The 20521-nt window shown below is 47.5% G+C and overlaps 1 protein-coding gene across 3 annotated transcripts in view; it reads left to right on the top strand.

The window, feature by feature from the left end:
* The window catches only part of Arsg (arylsulfatase G), a 137424-nt gene that overhangs the window by 110690 nt on the left and 6213 nt on the right, over nt 1-20521 (top strand). For all 3 annotated transcript variants that reach the window (XM_048446092.3, XM_048446093.3, XM_085695990.2), the window contains 2 exons: nt 8997-9117; nt 15707-15797. In XM_048446092.3, coding sequence (XP_048302049.3) covers nt 8997-9117; nt 15707-15797 — 212 coding nt within the window. The remainder of the gene's footprint in view (nt 1-8996; nt 9118-15706; nt 15798-20521) is intronic.

Raw genomic sequence — 20521 nt, 5'->3', positions numbered from 1 at the left:
TCTGGTTCTGCCTTGGATTCACCAACACATCTGTCACCACACACATGCTTATGTGTTTAGAGCGGTACCGTTTGCCTGGTCGAGGGGTTCTTTGGCACCAACCTGATAGGTTCTGGCAGGAGAACAGTGTCAACTGGGGAAAAGCAAGCATCAGCCACACCCTCTGACATCTCCAGATCCAGTGGGGAGAAAGGGCTGAAACCGCAGCTAGGGACAGGAGGGGTGGGCAGTTCTGACTGCCACAGAAATGGAGCCAGTGGGCACCACTCCTGCCAGCCCTCCGGTGCCTCAGGGGTTGCGGGTCATCCCTGCGCTATCAGGAGGGCGCAGCGTGCAGTTCGAGGGAGCCAGCAGGTGTGATAACAACCACGCAGCTTGGAATCTGTGATGTCAGGCTGGCTGGAAGAAGGCCAGGAGGGCTGCTTTTTATAGATATGACTTGGGCGTGTCCGGGCTGCTTTTGGAGGGCTGGGGGCAAGTGCTGGGCTACACATGCACCATTAGCTCCATCGACTCTGCAGGCCTTGGTTTTTCAGTGCTGAAACATTAGCAGTGTTTTTAACTGAGAACGGTGTGTGTACCTGCCACCAGCTCCTGCACCGCTATGAACTACCATCTCTTTGACAGTCAGGGGACAGTGACTGGGGCTGTAGTTTGGAGACTGAAGAGAGTTCTTGGCATAGAGATAACACTTTCCCGAGGGCCTCCAGTACTTTATCAGAAGAAAACAAGAGGAGCCTCTTAGGGTATTTTGGGGGTGAAGTTAGTCTCAATGGCAGTTGGGGCTTATCTCTCCTGTTCTTCTCCCGTGTCAATCATGCAGGTGACCAGGTGGGGCTTCTTTCTGCCTTTTTCCTGTGGTTCCCTCATGTCAGCCCCTAGGGGAACATGATTTTGTTCCGTGTTCTCAAACGGAGTGCTCCCGTTTCTTTTTGTGGGAGTCCAAGCTTGTCACCTAGTTTTAGCACTTTATCCTTTGAGGAGCAAGACCTTCTACAGTGGGGGGCAGGGGTCACTTCTCTGTGGCCAGGGTTCTTTCAGCTTCTATTCAAACGGCCCACGAAATGATGGCATCTTAAAGTGGTCAAGTTGACATACACGCTGTCATGAATACAGAAAAGTTTTAAAGACAGTCTCCAGGGAGATATGTGTAGGAAGTGCCAAGAGGGCTCAGCTTACGGAGGTGCTTGCTGCTAAGCCTGGTGAACTGAGTTCCATCCCTGGTTCCCACATGGCGGTAGGAGAGAGCTGACTCCTGTAAGTTGCCCTCTGACCTCTACATGCACACTGTAGCGCTGTAGTGCCCCCCCATGATACAATAAACAAACAGACATAATAAAAATTAAATTGAAAAAGAATGTGCTGGGGGGTGGGGGCTGGAGAGATCACTCAGCGGTTAAGAGCACTGGATGCTCTACCAGAGGACCTGAGTTCAATTACCAGCAACCACATGATAACTCACAACCATCTATAACAGGATCTGATGCCCTCTTCTGGCATAAAGTTGTATATGCAGACAGAGCACTCATAAAAGAAAAAGAATGAGCTGGGGGCATTTAGCACGAACCTCATTGGCTGTCTTTTAGAGATACCCAGTGTTAATATTTGGATGTGTACCCCAGTGGTATAATAATATTTTAGAAAGAGCTTGCACACGACTTTCCCCTCAAAGCCTGAAGACATGATTACCAAATGAAGACAACCCATTAATAAACAAATATTTTATTGCTGGTTGGTGAAGCATTGCCCTGGAGACTAGGGAAGTAGTCATGAGCGGATCAACTTGGAAGGTATCGATTTTGAGGCGTCAACTTTCCTTCAGAAGAATGGCTTTGGAGGCAAGTGGAAAAGTTGTGATACTTTTATCCTACAATTCTAGTGAAGAGCTTCCCAAACTTAATGGTGTGTATATTTTGAGCCAGGTAATTCTTTGCTGTGTGTGAGAGGTGGGGTCTGCCCTATGCATTGTGGGATGTTTAGCACAATGCCTGGCTTCTTCCTGGCAACTGTTTATGACAACCAAGGTTTCCCCAGGCAGTGCCACATGTCCCCTGGAAGGACAAAAGACACTAGTTGAGAACCGTAACTTTAGTAAAATTTCCCTTACACTTATGAAAGAAGATGAGGAAGGTTCTGCTCTCTGTCTGAGATGGGCATCTCCATCCCTATTCTGGGTGGAGAACCACACCTGGCTCTGTGCCTGAGAAGGGCGTCTCCATCCCTGTTCTAGTTGGAGGACCACACCTGGTTCAGTATCTGAGATGGGCATCTCCATCGCTGTTCTGGATGGAGGACCACACCTGGTTCTGTATCTGAGATGGGCATCTCCATCCCTGTTCTGGAAGGAGGACCACACCTCTCAATAGCAGGAGTTGGCTGAACCGATAAGAAGATCTTGCAGCAATCTCATTGGAAAAACAGCTGGAGCTGCAGAGAAGCCCTAGGCTACCCTAGGGAGCCCTGCTAATAGTAGTAAGACAGTGGTTCTATGAAAGGGATGAAGGTCAGCCAATTCTGTCTTGTCTGTAGGCATAGAATTGGGTTCAGATACAGAAGCTATAAAGTCCTTGTCCACATCTTGTCCTGTGGTCTACATGATACATCCTGGGCGGTACCCAGCCATGCATCCCCTTTCAAGGTCATCTGATCTCTCCTGGGTCTGGCAGTGGTGAGTGTTTAGGGAGAAGGGTCAAGGTCTCTTACCTGCTTCCAGAGATGCTGTCCATAAGAGACATTTGTCATTTGTTGTCCGATATCCCCTGATGCTCTAGGACCCCGCTTTCTCTGAAGTAGGTGTTTTTAGGACCATGCTTACCCGTAGAAGAGACTCAAGGGGAGGGGAAGGGTACAGAGGTACTGGGATGGGCTGCCAGTCAAATGTGAACACAGGCTAGCCCCTGAAGCCTCTGCAGTGTGACTAAGACCAGGAAGGGGTGGAGACCTAGCTTTTTTGGGGATAATGAGAGGGAATAACAATACCGAAAGAAAATTACAATGAAATGCTAAAAAAGAACCTGTCTCTGTATTCTAGGGATAGTTCATTCCTCCACTGGAGGTGGTTCCGTTCTCATCTCTTCTATTCTTGGCACCTTTCCGTACCTACCTCTTTCACTCCCCGGGGAGAGGCAATGAGAGTCACTCCTTGATCCTGGTCCAAGTACGCTTAGCCCTTCCCCAATACCCCACTTCTCTCTTTCCATCTTTGGGTCAGATTTACCCAGTTTATTATCCTTAGCTTCTAGGAAACCCTCCTTCCTATCTTTCCTGCCCATTGTGACATCTTTGTTTCCAACCACCCAACCTTGGATCCCAGGACTGTTCTACCAGAAGGAAGCCCCCCCCTCCCAATCTGACCCTTTAGTTTTCTCTCTGCTGGCATAGCTTGGGGCTCAGCAGGCAGAACCCTTCTGCACCCTCACCATCACCACCCAGTCTCTACTCCTTTGACTCCTCGCTTGGCTAAGAGCACCAACCGGTTGGATGGGATAGCGCAAGTCTAAGATCCCAGCTCCTTGGGAGGAGTGAGACAGGAGAACAATTGCTTGAACTTAGGAATCCAAGCAGCCTGGGCCACATAGCGAAATCTTATCTTAAAAAAAAAATGTACAGAAACACACACATCCCCTATGAACAAACTTCAGAGAAACATGAAAAAAAATAGTTTCGTAAGGATGGAAGATGCAGATGGTATCTCCTGCCTGCTGCCCGGCCAACCTTTCACTTGCTGGGAAGAGCCCTCTGTCTCAAGCCTCTCCTTTCATGAGTGAGCCCTTCCTTCTTCTCTCACTATCAGAGGGTCTCTGGACGTGGGGCCTTGGGGGGCAGAAACCTACTTAGACGTCAGGCCCATGATGACAGTGCCAGAACCTATAAAATGTTTACGTGAGGGGTCTAGGCATGCAGCTCAGATGGTAGAGCGTCTGCCTAGCACGCAAGAAGCCCAGGGCCTGATCCCCAACACTGCATACACAGGGTGTGGTAGCACATGCCTGTAATCCCAGCACTCTAGAGGTCAGCCTTGGACACATGGCAGTCCTGTCTTTAAACAAGAGAAAAGAAAACCCTTGGGGCTGGGAGACTTGTTAGTGGGTAGGAAAGCTGGTACAGCACAGGACCCGAGTTTGAATCCCCAGAACCCACATAAAAAATCTGAAATAGCTGAATGCATACCTCTAACCCCAGCTCTCTGGAGAATGGGGACAGTAGGATCATTGAGGCGTGTCGACTGCCAGCCTACCTCTGGATTCAGTGAGAGGCCCTATCTCTAGGGAATATGGTAGAGAGTGATAGGACAGGACTCATAACATCCTGTTCTGTGTTCTGGTTATGTGCTGAGTGTGCACCTGCACATAAATGTACATACACCAATACCCCCCTCTCTCACACACACAAATACACACATACACACACACACATGTAAAACAAAGAAGAAAGGAAGAGAAAAATACTTTAAAGTGGAATAAAATAGTTTATTATATATTTGATATATTTGTCTTTATGTCAATAGTTATAAAATGTAATTTCTTTCTTTTTATTTCTGACATTTAAAAATTCTGCATATGCGACCCGGCAGTTTTGGCACATGACTTTTATTTAACTTTATTTTATGTGCATTGGTATGAAGGTATCTGATTCCCTAGAACTGGAGTTACAGACAGTTGTGAGCTGCCATATGGCTCTCAAATGGCATACATACAGACCCATATGAACCTGGGTCTTCTAGTAGAACAGCCAGTGCTCTTAACTGCTGAGCCATCTCTCCAGCCCCTGGCACATGACTTTAATCCCAGTGCTCGGGAGGCAGAGGTGGGCAGATCTCTGTGAGTTCGAGGCCAGCCTGGTCTACAGAGCAAGTTCCAGTACAGCCAGGGCTACACAGAGAAACCCTGTCTTGAAAAACAAAAGAACAAAACCAAAAAACTCTGTGTGTGTGTGTGTGTGTGTGTGTGTGTGTGTGCACGTGCGCGCACGCTTGTGAGTGCGGGTGCTCACAGGGGATGGAGTTCCAGGGAGTTGTGGGCTGTTATGATGTGGGTGCTGGGAACCGAACTCAGGTCCCCTGCAAGAGCTGAGCCTTCTTCCCGGCCCCGCTTTTATAATTAGAAGAAGAAACCCGTGAAAGCAAGAATGCCCACCCAGGTCAGAACCCAGCTGAGAAAAGGCTGAGCATCAGAAGAAACATGCTGGACACACAGCGTTGGGTTCTGCAGGTTTGGGGTTTTGCTTTTGTGTTTGTTTTGTCTCTTCAAGGTTTCAAAGACTTCCAGGACCTGTTTCTTGGGTTGACAGAGGTCTGAAGGGTCACCAGCAGCCTCAGTAGGACAGATCTGCCCTCCAGGATCATGTGCAGGAAAGCCCAGCGTTGGGTCAGTATGTTCCAGAAAGCATTTCCCTGTCCCAGGGCTAACCTCAGGGGCTGGGCGTCTGCCATTCTTTGAGGAATGGCTTTCTGACAACCCGGCATGCCCACGCTGGACTGGGCTACCTTGAGCAGTGGGAGTCACCAGACCTGTTGAAGAAGTTTTCTTTGTGGGTGAGAGTTCTCTTGGAGTTCTGGGGAGACTAGAAACCTCTGAAGGACATGCCAGACTCTGTCACACTGGGATTCCCTGAGCGTTAGCTTTAGTTTAGTACTGTGTAGGTAGGATGCCAAACCTCACGGTGCAGAGGAAGAAAAAGATGGAGGAGAGAAAGTATGTAATTCATTCTGAAAGTTCAGTGCCAGGTCTGTTTCCCTGGTTGGGCCTATCTGTGATGCTGATGTCTCTTACGATGAACAAAGAACACCTACAGCCCACTTCAAACTTGTGTGAGTGAGTGTGTGTGAGTGTGTGTATGTGAATGTGTTTGTGAGTGTATGTGTGTGAGTGTGTGTATGTGAATGTGTGTGTGTCTGAGTGTATGTGTGTGTGTGTGTGAGTGTATGAGTGTGTGTGTGTGTGTGTGTGTGTGTGTGTGTATGTATGCTCTTGTGTATGGAGGTCAGAGGACTCCTGTTGTTCCTTAGGCATTGGCCTAAAACTCATCAATTAAGCTAGGCTGACTGGCCCATAAGATCCAGGGATCCACCCATCTCCACCTCCCCAGTCCTAGGAGGGCTCTGCTGCCCAGATTTCTGTAACATGCATTCTGGGAATCAAACATGCGTCTTTGTACTTGCAAGGCAAACACTTTCGTGGCTGAGCTATCTCCCCAGACCATTTCACAAAATCTAACATGGTGTGTGTGTGTGTGTGTGTGTGTGTGTGGTGTGTGTGTTGGTCAAGAGTGTTGACTAAGAAGACTGGGCTTTCTATTCCAGCACCCACATAACAAACTGGATGCCCCACGAATGCCTGTAACCCCAACTCCACGGTGGGTGGGGGTGTGACAGAGAGTGAGGAGGATCACTAGGGTTTGCTGACTTCCAGACTAACAGAGAACACACAAGCCCTAGGTTGAGGGAGAGACGCTGCCTCAAGGGAATAGATAGAGAGAGTGACAGAGGAGGGCAGCCAACATCTTTTACCAGCTTCTGTATGTGCACACAGGTGTGTAGACATCTCCATACATGTGCTTGTAGGCACGCAAATTAAAATGATCTATTGTAGATTGTGGATCCTGTTTTCCTTGCTTATGGGTTTGATACTGTTCTCTCTTAGGGGTACAGTTTTGTGTGTGTGTGTGTGTGTGTGTGTGTGTGTGTGTGTGTGTGAGAGAGAGAGAGAGAGAGAGAGAGAGAGAGAGAGAGAGAGAGCATAAGTTCTAACAAACAGCCTTTTCAGACCACGCTGTAGATCTCTTTGCTTCCTGGCTTGTGGCAGGGACCGTGGACTCTGGACAGGTTTGCAGACTGTTCTGTACACTGCTGAGTGCTGACTGTGCATGACTTGACTGCACACCAGTGTGGGATGCCAGCTCCGGGAGTGCCTATCTCGAGAGATAAGCCACCAGCCTCGTGAACTGTGGAAGCTGCGGGCCAACAGAAACACTTTGTCCCACAGTCAGCGAGAAATTCTGCCGCAGGTCACAGGCAGAACCCTGGAGAGGGGACGGAGGTGGGCCGATTGGAGATGTCACACACTTTGCTGGTCCTTTCTGTCGCCTCTGTGGGAGGCAGAGAGCCACTCCCTAGAACTTTTTAGAGTGAATAAATTGGGAAGACATGGCCCTGAGAGCTTTCCCACCCGGGATCCTGAATTCTGATGCTGTCCCAGCCTCAGGGTGGGACATCTTTTCTGGGAGCATCTAACCCATGACCCAACCCCCTGACTCTGGCAAGTCCTACTGTCTCTCAGTTCCGTCGACTCTTAAACTGTTCTGTGGGAAGGGCAACCCCTCTGCTCTTCCCGATGACCTGCCCCCGTCTGGTGACGTGAGTATGGTAGCTTTTGAGAGATGGGCAGTCAAGTTCCATGTGACTTAAAAACACACGCACACACAATACAAACCTGCAACCTTAGCCCTCAGAAAGTGGAGGTGAGAGAATCAGGACTTCAAGGCTGATCCGGGTGTGTGAAACACGGTCTTGACAAACAAACAAACCAAACAGAAAGGAATAAAATCCCATTAACAAGACTCACCAAAAGTGTTAATATCGGGTGGGGCCAGAGAGATGGCTCAGTGGGTAAAGTCCTTGCAGGGAAGGCCTGAGTTTGGATCTCCAGCACCCGTGGACAAGCTGGACACCAAGGCGCATTTGGAACCCTCGTGCTAGAGGAAAAGGGATCCTGGGGACTCACTGGCCAGTCAAGCCGAAATATCGAGAGACCCTGTCTCAGAAAGCAAGTTGCAGAGTGACAGAGGAAGATGTCTGACGTTAACCTCTAACCTCCACACATGTTCACATGGGCAAGCACACACATGCATATACTGCACACACACAATTCGAATTCTGTCTGTCTGTTTATCTGTCCATCTATCATCTATCTATCTATCCATCATCTACCTATATATCTCTCAGTCATCTATCTATCTATCTATCTATCTATCTATCTATCTATCTATCTATCTATCTATCATCTACCTATCTATCAATCATCTATCTATCTATCATCTATCTATCTATCTATCTATCTATTTATCTATCTATCTATCATCTACCTATCTATCAATCATCTATCTATCTATCTATCTATCTACCTATCATCTATCTATATTTCATGTTCATTGGTGGTTTGCCTGTATGTATGCCTGTGTGAGAGCATCAGATCTCCTGGAAGTGAAGTTAGAGTCAGTTGTGAGCTGCCATGTGGATGCTGGGAATTGAACCTAGGTCCTCTGGAAGGACAACCAGTGCTCTTAACTGCTGAGCCATCTCTTCAGTCCCCAGAATTTGAATTCTTAAAAGAATATTAACAGTAGTTACCCTCCGATGATGAACTAGTTATGGATTATTTTCTCTTTCTATGTCTGTATGTTCTAACTTTCCCCCACTATTTTGTAATGAACAACAAAGAGTTAAAGCCAAGTCTTGGAAGTGGAGTATTTTACATGTCATAACTAAAATGTTACATGCTTCAGCTAAAGACTAGCTATTCCTGGGAGAGAGACTCAGGCAACAAAAAGTGAAGTGAGTGTTTTCCCGTAGACACCTGCCACCCTGCTTCACACTACTCCTGATAAGGCAGCGGCCAACTCTTCGTCCTTGGGTTCAAAGGTGTGACCCTGTTACTCATCGTAAGACAAACATCCAGCAAGTGCCAGGCTCCAGCTGTATCTCTTCCCTGTTTTACCCATGCATCCACCCTGGGAGGCAGCTCTTGTTATTAAAGCACACATTTCACAGAACAGGAAGTTGCAGAATTGGATGTTAGCTAGGTTAGCTGAATCTGAGCCTGTATAACATCTGACCACTTCCTGTCTCTTGTAGCAGGAATCCAGGTAGAATCCCAAAGGGAGACAGACAACCTGGGCTGTCTGCTTCTGCTCTGTGCTGCTAAGGGTGGGGTTTGGTCACAGGAGAGCCAGGGACAGTTGGAGGAGTTGAGACAAACTGTGTCTTGTTCTTTCTGCAGCATACTAGACATCTTCCCCACGGCGATAGCCCTGGCAGGAGCCAGCTTGCCTGCCAACCGGAACTTCGACGGGCTTGATGCCTCCGAGGTGCTCTTTGGCAGGTCGCAGGTGGGGCACAGGGTAAGTGGAGGAGGCTTGTGTCTGGGCTGTGTCTCACAACTCACACCTGCTACCATGCTGCAAAGGACCCCCTCAGAAGGTGCATGCCAATGGCTGGTGTGGACTCTCTGTAAAAGTTCCCAGTGAAGAATTTAGAGACAAACCGCTTCCAGTAATTCAGTTTGTCAATTGAAATTTCTCTTTAACATTTTGGCTTAGGGTAGAGTTATGTGCATCTAAGGTTTAGTTTCCTTTTTCTGCATGCATTCAATTTTCTGACATAACTTGGGCACTCAGCACATTTTTGTTGGACAAGATGCCTGCACAGTTGTAGGCTCAGCTAGAAGGGAAGCTCTCTGGGGGCAAAGGTCCCATCTGTTGGGTTCAGATTTCAGTTTTTATGTACCTAGCTGCATCCGTACCCAGCCGGCAGCCAGTGCATGCAAAGTGGGTGAATGAACAAATGAATGGATGGATGAATGAATGAAAGTCAGCAAGGTCACTATGTTCCCAGCATTCTCCCTGCTCCAGAAGGGATCAGCACACACTTCTCATCCTGTTATTCTATTGTTTACTTGTTTACTTTTGAAAGATCCTCTTGCAACAGGCTGACCTGGAAGTTGCAATCCTTCTGCCTCAGCCTCTCGAGTTCTGGGATTGCAGGTATGTACCACCATAAATAGCTGCCTATTCTTGAATTGGCGGCCCCTGGCCATGACTCAGTGGCACTTGCTGGGCTTCTGTGGTCCAGGATCCCTTCCTTATTGTCTCCTCTTTGGGATGCTCTGAAGCACCAAATAGCAGCCAGGACTTTTCCTGCCACTTCCATGAGTTTTCTACTTACTAAAAGGAAGAGGAAGTGGTAGCGGGGGTGGGAGGCTGGAGGAGCTGGGAGACCCCTGAGTAAAGTCCAGTGAGCACCCAGCAAACCAGGTGGAGGCCCATGCTTCAATGTCAGCCAAAGCCCAGGCCTGGAGTGGACCTGTACACTTCTGCAGGTACTGATGAAGCTCTTAGGGCTTGGACTGCAGGGTTTTGTGTCACTCTCAAACGTCTCTCTCCGTAGAGCTGCAGATTCTCCAGGCCTGGCCCTCTTCAGGAGCAGCCTGACACAGGAAGACGGTTTCTGCCTTACTTTGGAAGTGCTGTGTGACCCTAGCTATATTAGCTAAGATTTCCGTGGAGGGGTGCCCTCAGTGTTTATTGTCACGGTTACCAATAGAATAATTGGGGTCACCAGGAAGTGATCTTCATGAGGCCTCCTATGGACACTAGCTCAGTCTTGTGTTTACTTCTGTTCCCGGATAGAGCTTTGTGGTCCTTTAGCATAAGATCTGTGCGTACTCACTGGGTTAAGTCCAGGAGCCAAGTGGGAGAAACAGGTACAAGTCTTGACACCATCAGGGACCCACATTGCCTTGGTAACCTAGCCCGAGTGAGGGTTTATTTCCTCGGCACTCCTGAAGTCTAGCAAGTGGCACTCAGCCTACTGCCTACAGGGAGCTTCTGATGCATCTTCACGTGGGTGCTGTGCCCAGCCTCCCAGAGCTCTGGCTTCTTTCAGTGTGCGTGTAGACACTCTAGAAAAGACCACTTTGGAATTTAAGAACAGGGATGATTGATGGCCATAAATTTGGGTTTGTTTTTTTTCCTAGTCAACCTAAACTGTTTAAATGAAGACAATAAATTGTCTTGGGTTTGTAATAGTTTTAGAGGAGGGCCAGCAGATACAAACAAACAATTTTGTATATACCCACCCACTCACCCATCCATCTATTCATCCGTCCGTCCGTCCGTCCGTCCACACACCATGTATCTACTCATCCATCCATCCACCCACCTATTCATCCATTCATCCATCCATCCACCCACCCACCCACTCATTCATCCATCCATTCATCATTCATCATCCATCCATTCATCATTCATCATCCATCCATCCATCTACTCACCCACCCATTCATCCATCATCCATTCATCATTCATCATCTATCCATTCATCCATCCATCCACCCACCCACCCATAATCCACCCATCCATCCATCCACCCACTCACCAATTCATCCATCCATCTATCCATCCCTATACATAATATGTGTGTACCTCTAAAAATATCATATGTACATTCTATGTGCCTGAGTTTATGTGTGTGCACTACATGTATATAATGCCCACAGTCATCAAAAGAAGGTACCAAATTCCCTGCCAAGTGGAGTTATAGACAATTGTGAGCTTCAATATGAGTACTGGGAACCAAACCCAGGTCCTCTGCAAGATCAGAAACTGAGCCATCTTTCCAGCCCCTTGGACCTCTTCATAAATGCAATTTGTATCCACCCACAGATCGATCCTCCATTTAAAAGGATTCTGATATGGGTTGGCTTAGAAATCATTCCAGTTTCTAGAAGCCCAAAGAACTTCCTAGACAGTCAGCTCAAAACATGACTCAGATGCCTCTCAGCGGTTGACTTCTCTGTATTGCAAGGGTAGCCCAGATCTGAAGAGAGAAACAGCCCAGAAACACATATCCTCATTCATCTCCCGAGCCATTGAATGAGAGGCTTAAGGCAAACAGTGACTACTAGCTTTATACCCATTGCTTTATAAATCACTGCTTGGCTTATTAGCTTTAGCTTCTTATTGGCTAACTCTTACATCTTAATTTAACCCATTTCTAGTAAACTGTGTATTGCCATGAGGCTGTGGCTTACCAGATAAAGTTCCGGTGTCTGTGTCCAGCAGGGCTACATGGTTTCTCTCTGACTCTGCCTCCTTTCTCCCAAAATTCAGTTTAGTTTTTCCCGCCTACCTAAGTTCTACCCTATCAGACCAAGCCAGTTTCTTTATTAACCAATGGTATTCACAGCATACAGAAGGGAAATCCCACATCGCCTCCCCTTTTCTGTTTAAATGAAAAAGGAAGGTTTTAACTTTAACATAGTAAAATTACATATAACAAAACAGGTATCAAGCAAGAATTACAGTTACAATATGTATATCTACTTTATCTTTTATCATAACTAAGGAAAACTTTAACTACCAATTCTTCAACTCCATCAAAGACTCCAGAAGAATACAATATTACCTAAGTAAACAGGAAGTACATTGTAAGCAACTTCCAAAACTCTAGAATTGACAGAGACATCTCACTGCCTGGACAGTCATCCAAAGTTCTTCTGTACCATTGGGGCATCCATCTTCAGCCTACAGGCCCATAGTATCCAGCAGACATTTCCATGAAGCAGGAAATTTGAAAGACAATTCTGCCTATGTTAGTTTGTCAGTCACTTTCTTCTGTGTCCTACAGACTGTCTGGCAGACTCTTTCATGAAGCAGAAACACTGAAGGACCGTTTCACCTTTAGGCAATTTCAGCCGTCATTTCTCTGTGGGTCCTGCATGTCCAGTTCACACAACGTACTATCAAACAGTCCAGGCAAGAACAGTTTCTTGCCCAAAATGGCTCACCAACTCCATAAGGAGCCTCTTCAATGCCCATCTTCCTCTCGAAGGAATTGGTGCTGCCAGGAGCAGATGTGTCTCACTATCATGAAAGTTCTATGTTCTTAAACATTTTAAATGCCATATTCTGTCGTTGAAAGGTTTTAAGAATGCCAATCCATCTGAAATACATCTCTGTACATCTAGAAAATCTAACTAACATGACTACAAGCTTGATCATTATAGATGACTCTCTATTTACCTGTATTTCTTAATTATACATTAAATTTTTAAATGAGCTGCACAAACACAATACCTTAACCAAGAGCAGAAATATACATATAAAAAACTGATCTCAAATTTCTATCAATAAACCAAGATCCATACCGATGCAAATTATTAATATCTATAGCAGAGAGGACTGAGAGCCTGAGAGGGGAGGGGTACCCATTCCAGAACCTAGTGACCCACTTTCTAGTCTCCTGACTCCAGGATGGAAGCTGGAGGTGGTGACATCATGAGTGTCCAAGCCACATCATTCATGACCAGGTCCAAATATTGTCATCGGAGGGAAAGTTTCCTCAACACTTCTGCATTTGCATGGTCCACTCCAACACGGGCCTGCTGTGGGCTATGAACAGTTTGGCACAACAGAAGCCATGCGGTGCAGGAACGTGAACAGCCATCACTTCTCTTAGAGAGGCCCCTAGTGGTGATATGTGTCATGAGAGTGACGTGCAGATGATTGGCACCCTTCTCCCCTACCCCTGCTTTTGGAGACTTGAAGCCGTATGCGCCCCAGCCTGATTTGGTGCGGGAGAACACCTCAGGAGGTAATACGGGGTGCAGGGCGACACTCCCGTGCTTGACAAAACAGCAAAATTGTAGCAAAGCAGACCAGTACGCAGGAAAGTAAAGGAACCGGGAAGTCTGTGCAGGCTTGCGGAAGATAACGTCCCTTGGCTCCGAACTGTGGACCAGACGTCTGGAGAGGAAGTATGTGCAGCCATGATTGCGTGTAAACTTACAGCCTTCTCTCCATGTTTATGTAAACAAGAACGCTGCCAACGGTCTGCTCCAAGCAGGTGGCTTATATGAGTGTCTCGAAACCCACCCCATCTCTAAGAACAAGCCAGCCCAGTTTTGTTTCTCGGGTTCTGGAAGTTTCCGCTAGGGCCATTTATACCTTTCGAATGTGGCAGCCTCTCCTTCGGGAGGTGCTGTTATTGAGCCCCAAATGATACCACGGTTTGAAGAGACTGACTTTGATTGTGTCTTTGGGATGGGGATCTGAACATATCACAGATAGGAGACTCTGGATGGTCCAGGTCCTTCTCAAGGAAGCAAAGCAGTGTTCTGCTGTGACGGGTGTGGCTTTCTGGGGATGGAAGAAGTGAGGTTTTCAGTAATGACTTCCTTTCTTCTTTGGAGGAAGCCTGCTGGGGGTGTTTGTAGGTTTGATGGAGAGGGGCAGGGAAGCAGCAGGTGTGGAGGAGCCTTGCCCAGGGCAGCATCCTCTCAGGGTACTGAAACTGGGCGTGGGGGGAGCAGCTGTTTCCCTCTCAGACAGATGTTTCTCATTATTTTTTCCCCAAGCCCCACGGAAACTTTGATTCATGTAAGTTCCTTCCCAGCAATATATACGGACATGATTCATACCAGGGCAGTCTCATGCCTTCAGCCCAAACCCACCAACCTACCAAGGACGCTGGCCTTTTATTTCCTACCAAGTCCTTCCCTCGGGACCTCTGAATTAGGTGTTTCCGCTCCTGAGGGTAATTCTTCCATGTCTGACTGAATCAGGAAAGATTTCCTCAGCAGCAGAGTGGGACTGAGTCATAGGTGTCTGTGTTCAGGCTAGGCTTGGGGTGGAGCCGTAACTCAGAGGTAGAGTGTGTGCCTGGCTTCTGTGTGGGCCTGGGTTCGATCCCCAGCACTGCGATGAAAGGTCCAGAGGGTGCCAGAGAAATCTCACACTTCTCATGCCATTCTTGCTGAAGAGACTTCGAGAGGCGATCGGGGCTGAAGGAGCCAGAGCTTCATCACCAGCCCCAGGACATCTGTAAGCCATCCTGTGTGCAGGCTGCTTTCTGCACCTGGGACTCCTGGGTGTATGACCCAAGCGGCTATAAGAAGTCCCTCTCAAGAGAAGGGCCCTGAGCGGTATTTAAAACGTTGCTGTGACTGTGTTGGAATTTTTAATTTGTAAAGTTAAAAAGCACCGATCCCTGACACGCAAACCCCGTGGATTACAGAGCCAGCACTGGGCCCGTGAATCTAACCCAGGGAGATCTTTCAGCTTCGCAGAGTTGTAGACCACCCCCCCTAAGCTCCTAGTGAAATGATAGCTTCTCAGTGGCTCCCAGGAGCTGGCTGCCATCAGCCACAGGCTTGTGCTTGACAGTAAGTATTTTAGAGGTATGGGTAGGGACTATGACACCTAGCATGATTTTCTTTCTAGTGTAGATAAGTATGTATGTAGCGTGTGCCTTGGGGGGGCACACATGTGTCACATCTGGCTGAAATGATATTTTATTTGTATTTTAATAAATAAAGCCTACCTGGAGATCAGAGTGCAAAGCTAAGCCACTAGAGGCCAGGGAGTGTTGGCACACACTTTTAATCCTAGGGAGACAGAGGCAGTTGGATCTCTGAGTTCAAGGCTACCCTGGGCTATGGAAGGGTTCAGATCCAGGTGACAGTGGCTCACACCTTTAATCCCAGCACTAGGGAGATGGAGACGGGAGCGACATGGTTTGGCGGGGAGAGGAATATAAAGAAGAGACTGTAACTCCCTGGTGTGTGGAGTCTGAGGTTTGGTGGAAACGCTGCAGTCTAGGCAGTCTGAGGATCGTCCCTGTGGTCTGAGCATTGGTAGAGGTAAAAGGTCTCTCTAGTGGCTGGCCGCTCTGCTTCTCTGATCTTCAGCTTGAACCCCTATATCTGTCTCTGGGTTTTTATTATTCATGCGTCATCTGGCTGTGGCGGTCAGAGGACAACTCTGAAGCGTCGGTTTTGACCTTGCACTTGGCTGAGGTGAGGTCTTTGTATATGGCTTCCTGGGATCCAGCTCAGGTTGACAGGCTTGCGCGTCAGACACGTTTTCCCGAGGTGCCGTCTTGCTGGCCCCGCGTGGCGTTCTTAGACCCACGCTACCCTCTCTTTCTCAGGTGCTGTTCCACCCCAACAGTGGGGCGGCTGGAGAGTACGGCGCCCTGCAGACCGTTCGCCTGGACCATCACAAGGCCTTCTTCATTACGGGTAAGTGGAACTTCCCGTGTGTACACCTTGGGGGTTCCCTGCGAGAAGGGGTGTGGCTCTCTTCTTTGAGGAGCTTCCAGCGTGCACCTCTGACTGCCGGCTGAACCTGAGTTTGGCACGAAGACCCAGCAAAGGCATTCTGGACCCACCAAAAGGGAAAGGAGGCCTTCCTGCAGCAGGCTCGGGGCGCTGGCCTCTTCTTCCTCCTTCCTTTTCACACAGAGACCAGTTTGCTGTCAGTTAGACTTTAAATGCCACGTTGGCTCCTGGTGGAACAGGAGCTCAGAGACCCTTAAAAATGTCATTTCCTTGGCGATGAACTGTTTCAGAAGGTAGACTTTAAAAGTCTACGGAGCAGACCCACAGAAGCCTCCCTACTCCTTGGTCCACTCAATGACTGCCTTGCTTGTCTTCTTTAGAAATGCCACATGGGGCTGGAGAGGTGGCTTAGTGGGTGTTCCAGCTTGCTTCCTACTGCTGTAATGAAAGCCGTGACCCGAAGCAACTTGGGGGAAAAAAGGGTATTTGTTTTACACGTCCCAAGTTCATCCCAGAGGGAAGTCAGGATAGGAACTCAAGGCAGGAACCGAGGCAGAGGACATGGAGAAATGTTGTCTATTGACTTCCTCTCTATGCCTTGCTCAGTTTGCTTACTTACACCTTCTAGAACCACCTGCCCAGTGAGATGGCCCCTCCAGATCAGTCATCAATCAGGAAAATTCCCTCCAGATTTGCCAAAAAGCCAATCCGATTTTTTTTTTTCCAATTGAGGTTCTCTCTTTCCAAGTGAGGGAACTTTCTTTTCCAACCTCCAGTTTGTGTCAAATTGACAAAAACTCACTAGCACGGTGGGTCAAGGTGCTTACTTCCAAGCCTGCCGATGTGAGGTTGACCCCAGGCGTCCACATGGTGAAAGGAGACAGCCACTCTGTAGGTTGTTATTTAACCTACACACACACGCACACACACACACACACACACACGCACACACACACATACACACACACACGCACACACACACACATACACACACATGCACGCACACACACACGCACACGCACACACGCACGCATGCACGCACACACACACATACACACACACACACGCACACACACATGCATGCACATAGACACACGCACACACGCCACACATACACACACCAATGCACAAGCATATGCACGCATGCGCATGTGTGTACACAAACAAAATGAAAATTAAAAAATTAAACTGTCTTGAAATGCTTGTCCCAGGACTTTGCACTTAGTTAGAACCCTAGCATTTTGAAGTTAATCAATGAAAAACAAAACAAAACAAAATAAAAATAGGCAAGAAACTCCGGCTAGGACTCAATGGCATTTCAGTTTGATTCAGTTATTTCATGCTGGAGATTTTCAAAGAATTATATAATTTTTTAAAAAAACCTACAAAATTTGTTTTCTGAATATAAAATGTGGTTGCAAAACCAGAACAAACCCTTCGAGTTCATAGCTCCAGGGACCTTAGAAATGATCCAAGAATCTGTGGTTCCTAAACCTCAGACAAAACAGTCAGATCTTTGCTATGGTCTAAGGGGCAGTTCGGGGTCAGAGCCCCTTACATTACATGATCTCAGAGGCATGGGCCCTCCAGGCTGAACTGATTTCACGCAGGGAAAACCCTGCCACAAAGCCCTTGGCACCACAGCACTGGAATCGTAAACCTTACCGTGAAGTAATAGGGCTGTGTAAAGTGATCACAGGCAGACAGGAATTACAATCTCAAACTCGAAAGAGAGCCAGGGTGGGGACAGGGACACTGAACACTGGCCACATCTGAGGAAAACTGCAAACAGGGGAGGGGGGATGCTGCCATTTTCCGGATCCTCCCCAACGCCTTTTAAAAATTTGCATTTTAATTACTTAAAACTGCATTTGGGAAATGCAGATGAGGCAGGTGAGTGGGCACCTATGAGCGGGCACCTATGAGCGGGCACCTATGAGCGGGCACCTATGAGTGGGCACCTATGAGTGGGCATCTATGAGTGGGCATCTATGAGCGGGCATCTATGAGTGGGCATCTATGAGTGGGCACCTATGAGCGGGCATCTATGAGCGGGCACCTATGAGTGGGCACCTATGAGTGGGCATCTATGAGCGGGCACCTATGAGCGGGCATCTATGAGCGGGCACCTATGAGTGGGCACCTATGAGTGGGCACCTATGAGTGGGCATCTATGAGCGGGCACCTATGAGTGGGCACCTATGAGCGGGCATCTATGAGCGGGCACCTATGAGTGGGCACCTATGAGCGGGCATCTATGAGCGGGCACCTATGAGTGGGCACCTATGAGCGGGCATCTATGAGTGGGCACCTATGAGTGGGCATTTATGAGCGGGCACCTACTCTGTCAGGATAGAGAACAATTTGTTCTTCCATGATGGGGAGATGATGTTTTGGCCTTGAGCATGGAGTGGCCTTGGAGGGTAACCAGTCTTTCGTGTGCAGCCTAGAACTAGGGAAGCCCATGGATTTTCCTCCCTACCTCCATTTCAAAAATCATCTTCCTTTTTTTTTCTCTTTTAACGTGTGTGTGTGCGCGTGCGCGTATGTGTGTGTGTGTGTGCATACACATGTACGTGTGCCTGTGTGCTTTCTACATCAAGCATCTTTCTTCTTTACTCTCCATCCTATACCGTGAGGCGGAATTCCTCACTCGAACCCAGACCTCACTGATTCTGCCAGCTTGCTCCGGAGACTCTGTCTCTGCCTCCCGAGTACTGGGATTACAGGTGGGCTTCCACACCTACCCATTGTTTGGTGAGCACTGGTGATCGGATTGTGGCAAGCACTGTACCTACTGATACATCTCCATGGCTACTCTTTGCCTCTTTTAAACTAGAGGTCAGGCCAGATGACTCTGGGTTAAGCACTCACTGCCAGGACAGATGGCCCGAGGTAAATTCGGAAAGCCCACATGATGGAAGGAGAGAACCAACTCCCTCCCACAAGTTGTCCGCTGGCCTCTACGTGTGCTCTGCGGTGCATGCATGTGTATCCTCACACCACCTCCCATGCATGATCACACACACACACACACACACACACACACACACACACACACACACACACAGGCACACACTCATGCATGCACATACACAGAGATATACACATACATTAATAAATAAATAAAAATAAAAAGTGGGGCAGATTTTATCCATGGTGACAGATACACATCCAAGTGTCCACACCTGTATGCACACTCCATAATGCTATGAATTGATATCATGGACACAAACGGTGTCCCCCAAGAGCTCATGTTGAGCTTGGACCTCTGTAAGCAGTGTTCAGAGGCGAGACTTTCAGAAGATGCTTAGATCCTAAAAATGTTAACTTCATCTGCAGATTAACCCACTGATGAATTCCCGATAAGCTAGGCTCTTGGGAGGCAGGACCAATTTGGAGGAAGGTCACTGTGGGTGCATCTTTAAGGGGTGTATCTTGTTGCCTTTCTCTCGGCTTCCTGTCCACTGTGAGGCAAACAGCTTTCCTTGAATGCTTTGGCTTTGCAAAGAGCCAGGGAGCCAGATGTGTATGGACCAAAACCTCTGAAAACAGGAGCCCAGACCAATCTTTCTCATGGAGTTCTCTACCTTGGGTAATCTGACCACAGCAACAAAAAGGTAGTGAACATAATTAATACTGGCTGGTTTCCAGTTCTTAAGCCATCTCTATATTCCTAAATGAGCCCACTTGGTCATGGCATTGTGTATACATAAATATATATGTTTATATCAACTACATAGACATATATTATTGGGTTTTATTTGCTAGGATGCTGCTTATAATTTCCTTTCTTGTAAAGTGTGTGCGTCAAGGTTTGGCATAAGCGTTTTGCTGGTTGCATAAAACTAGTTTGAGAGGAGTCTCTTGTTTCCTCAGAAGGGCTTCCTAAGATTGGTGCTGCTCTGTTATTGCTCAATTAAATTTACCTGCAAAACGATTAGTTATTGGCAATGTTGTAAAAACAGTTTCCTGTGTTTTCTCCCAAGAATTTTTATTGTTCAGGGTCTTACATTTAGGTCTCGGAGTCATTTGAAGTTAACTTTTGTATGTAATTTTTAGCAGGAGTCCAACTTAATTCTGAGCCATCTCTCTAGCCCCCATTTGCATTTGTTTAAATATTTATTATTATCATCATACTTATTTGATATATTTTATTTGATATACATTTTTTTGAGATAGAGTTTCTCTATGTAATCCTAGCTATTCTGGAACTTGCTTTGTAGACCAGGCTGGCCTCAAATTCATAGAGATCTGCCTGTCTCTGCTTCCCAAGTGCTAGGATTAAAGGCACACACCACCACCGCCTGGATATTTTTATTAGTTTTAATTATAGGTGTGTATGTGTGCTGTGTTGGATATGCGTGAGCAGGTGCTCATGGGAGCCTGAGGTGTCAGATCCCCGTGGAGCTAGAGTGACAGGCAGTTGTGAGCCACCCAGTGTAGGTGCTGGGAACTAATCTCAAGTCTTCTGAAAGAGCAGTAAGGGCTCTTAAACCTCTGAGCCATCTCTTAGCAGCATCCCCCCCCACCCCACCCAATGGTTGTATTTTCAAATGTTCATTTTCTTCTCCTGCACCTGGAACAATGGAATTTTTCTACGGCATTTACTGTGAGACCTGTCTGTGCTCCTAGAACCAAAATTCACACAAAGCAGGCGGTGTCCAGGTTAAGGGTACAGTTAG

This window comes from Myodes glareolus, chromosome 9, assembly GCF_982192425.1.
Source record: "Myodes glareolus chromosome 9, mMyoGla1.1, whole genome shotgun sequence".
In the NCBI taxonomy this organism is placed as follows: domain Eukaryota; kingdom Metazoa; phylum Chordata; class Mammalia; order Rodentia; family Cricetidae; genus Myodes; species Myodes glareolus.
This window is presented reverse-complemented; position numbering and strand designations above follow the sequence as displayed.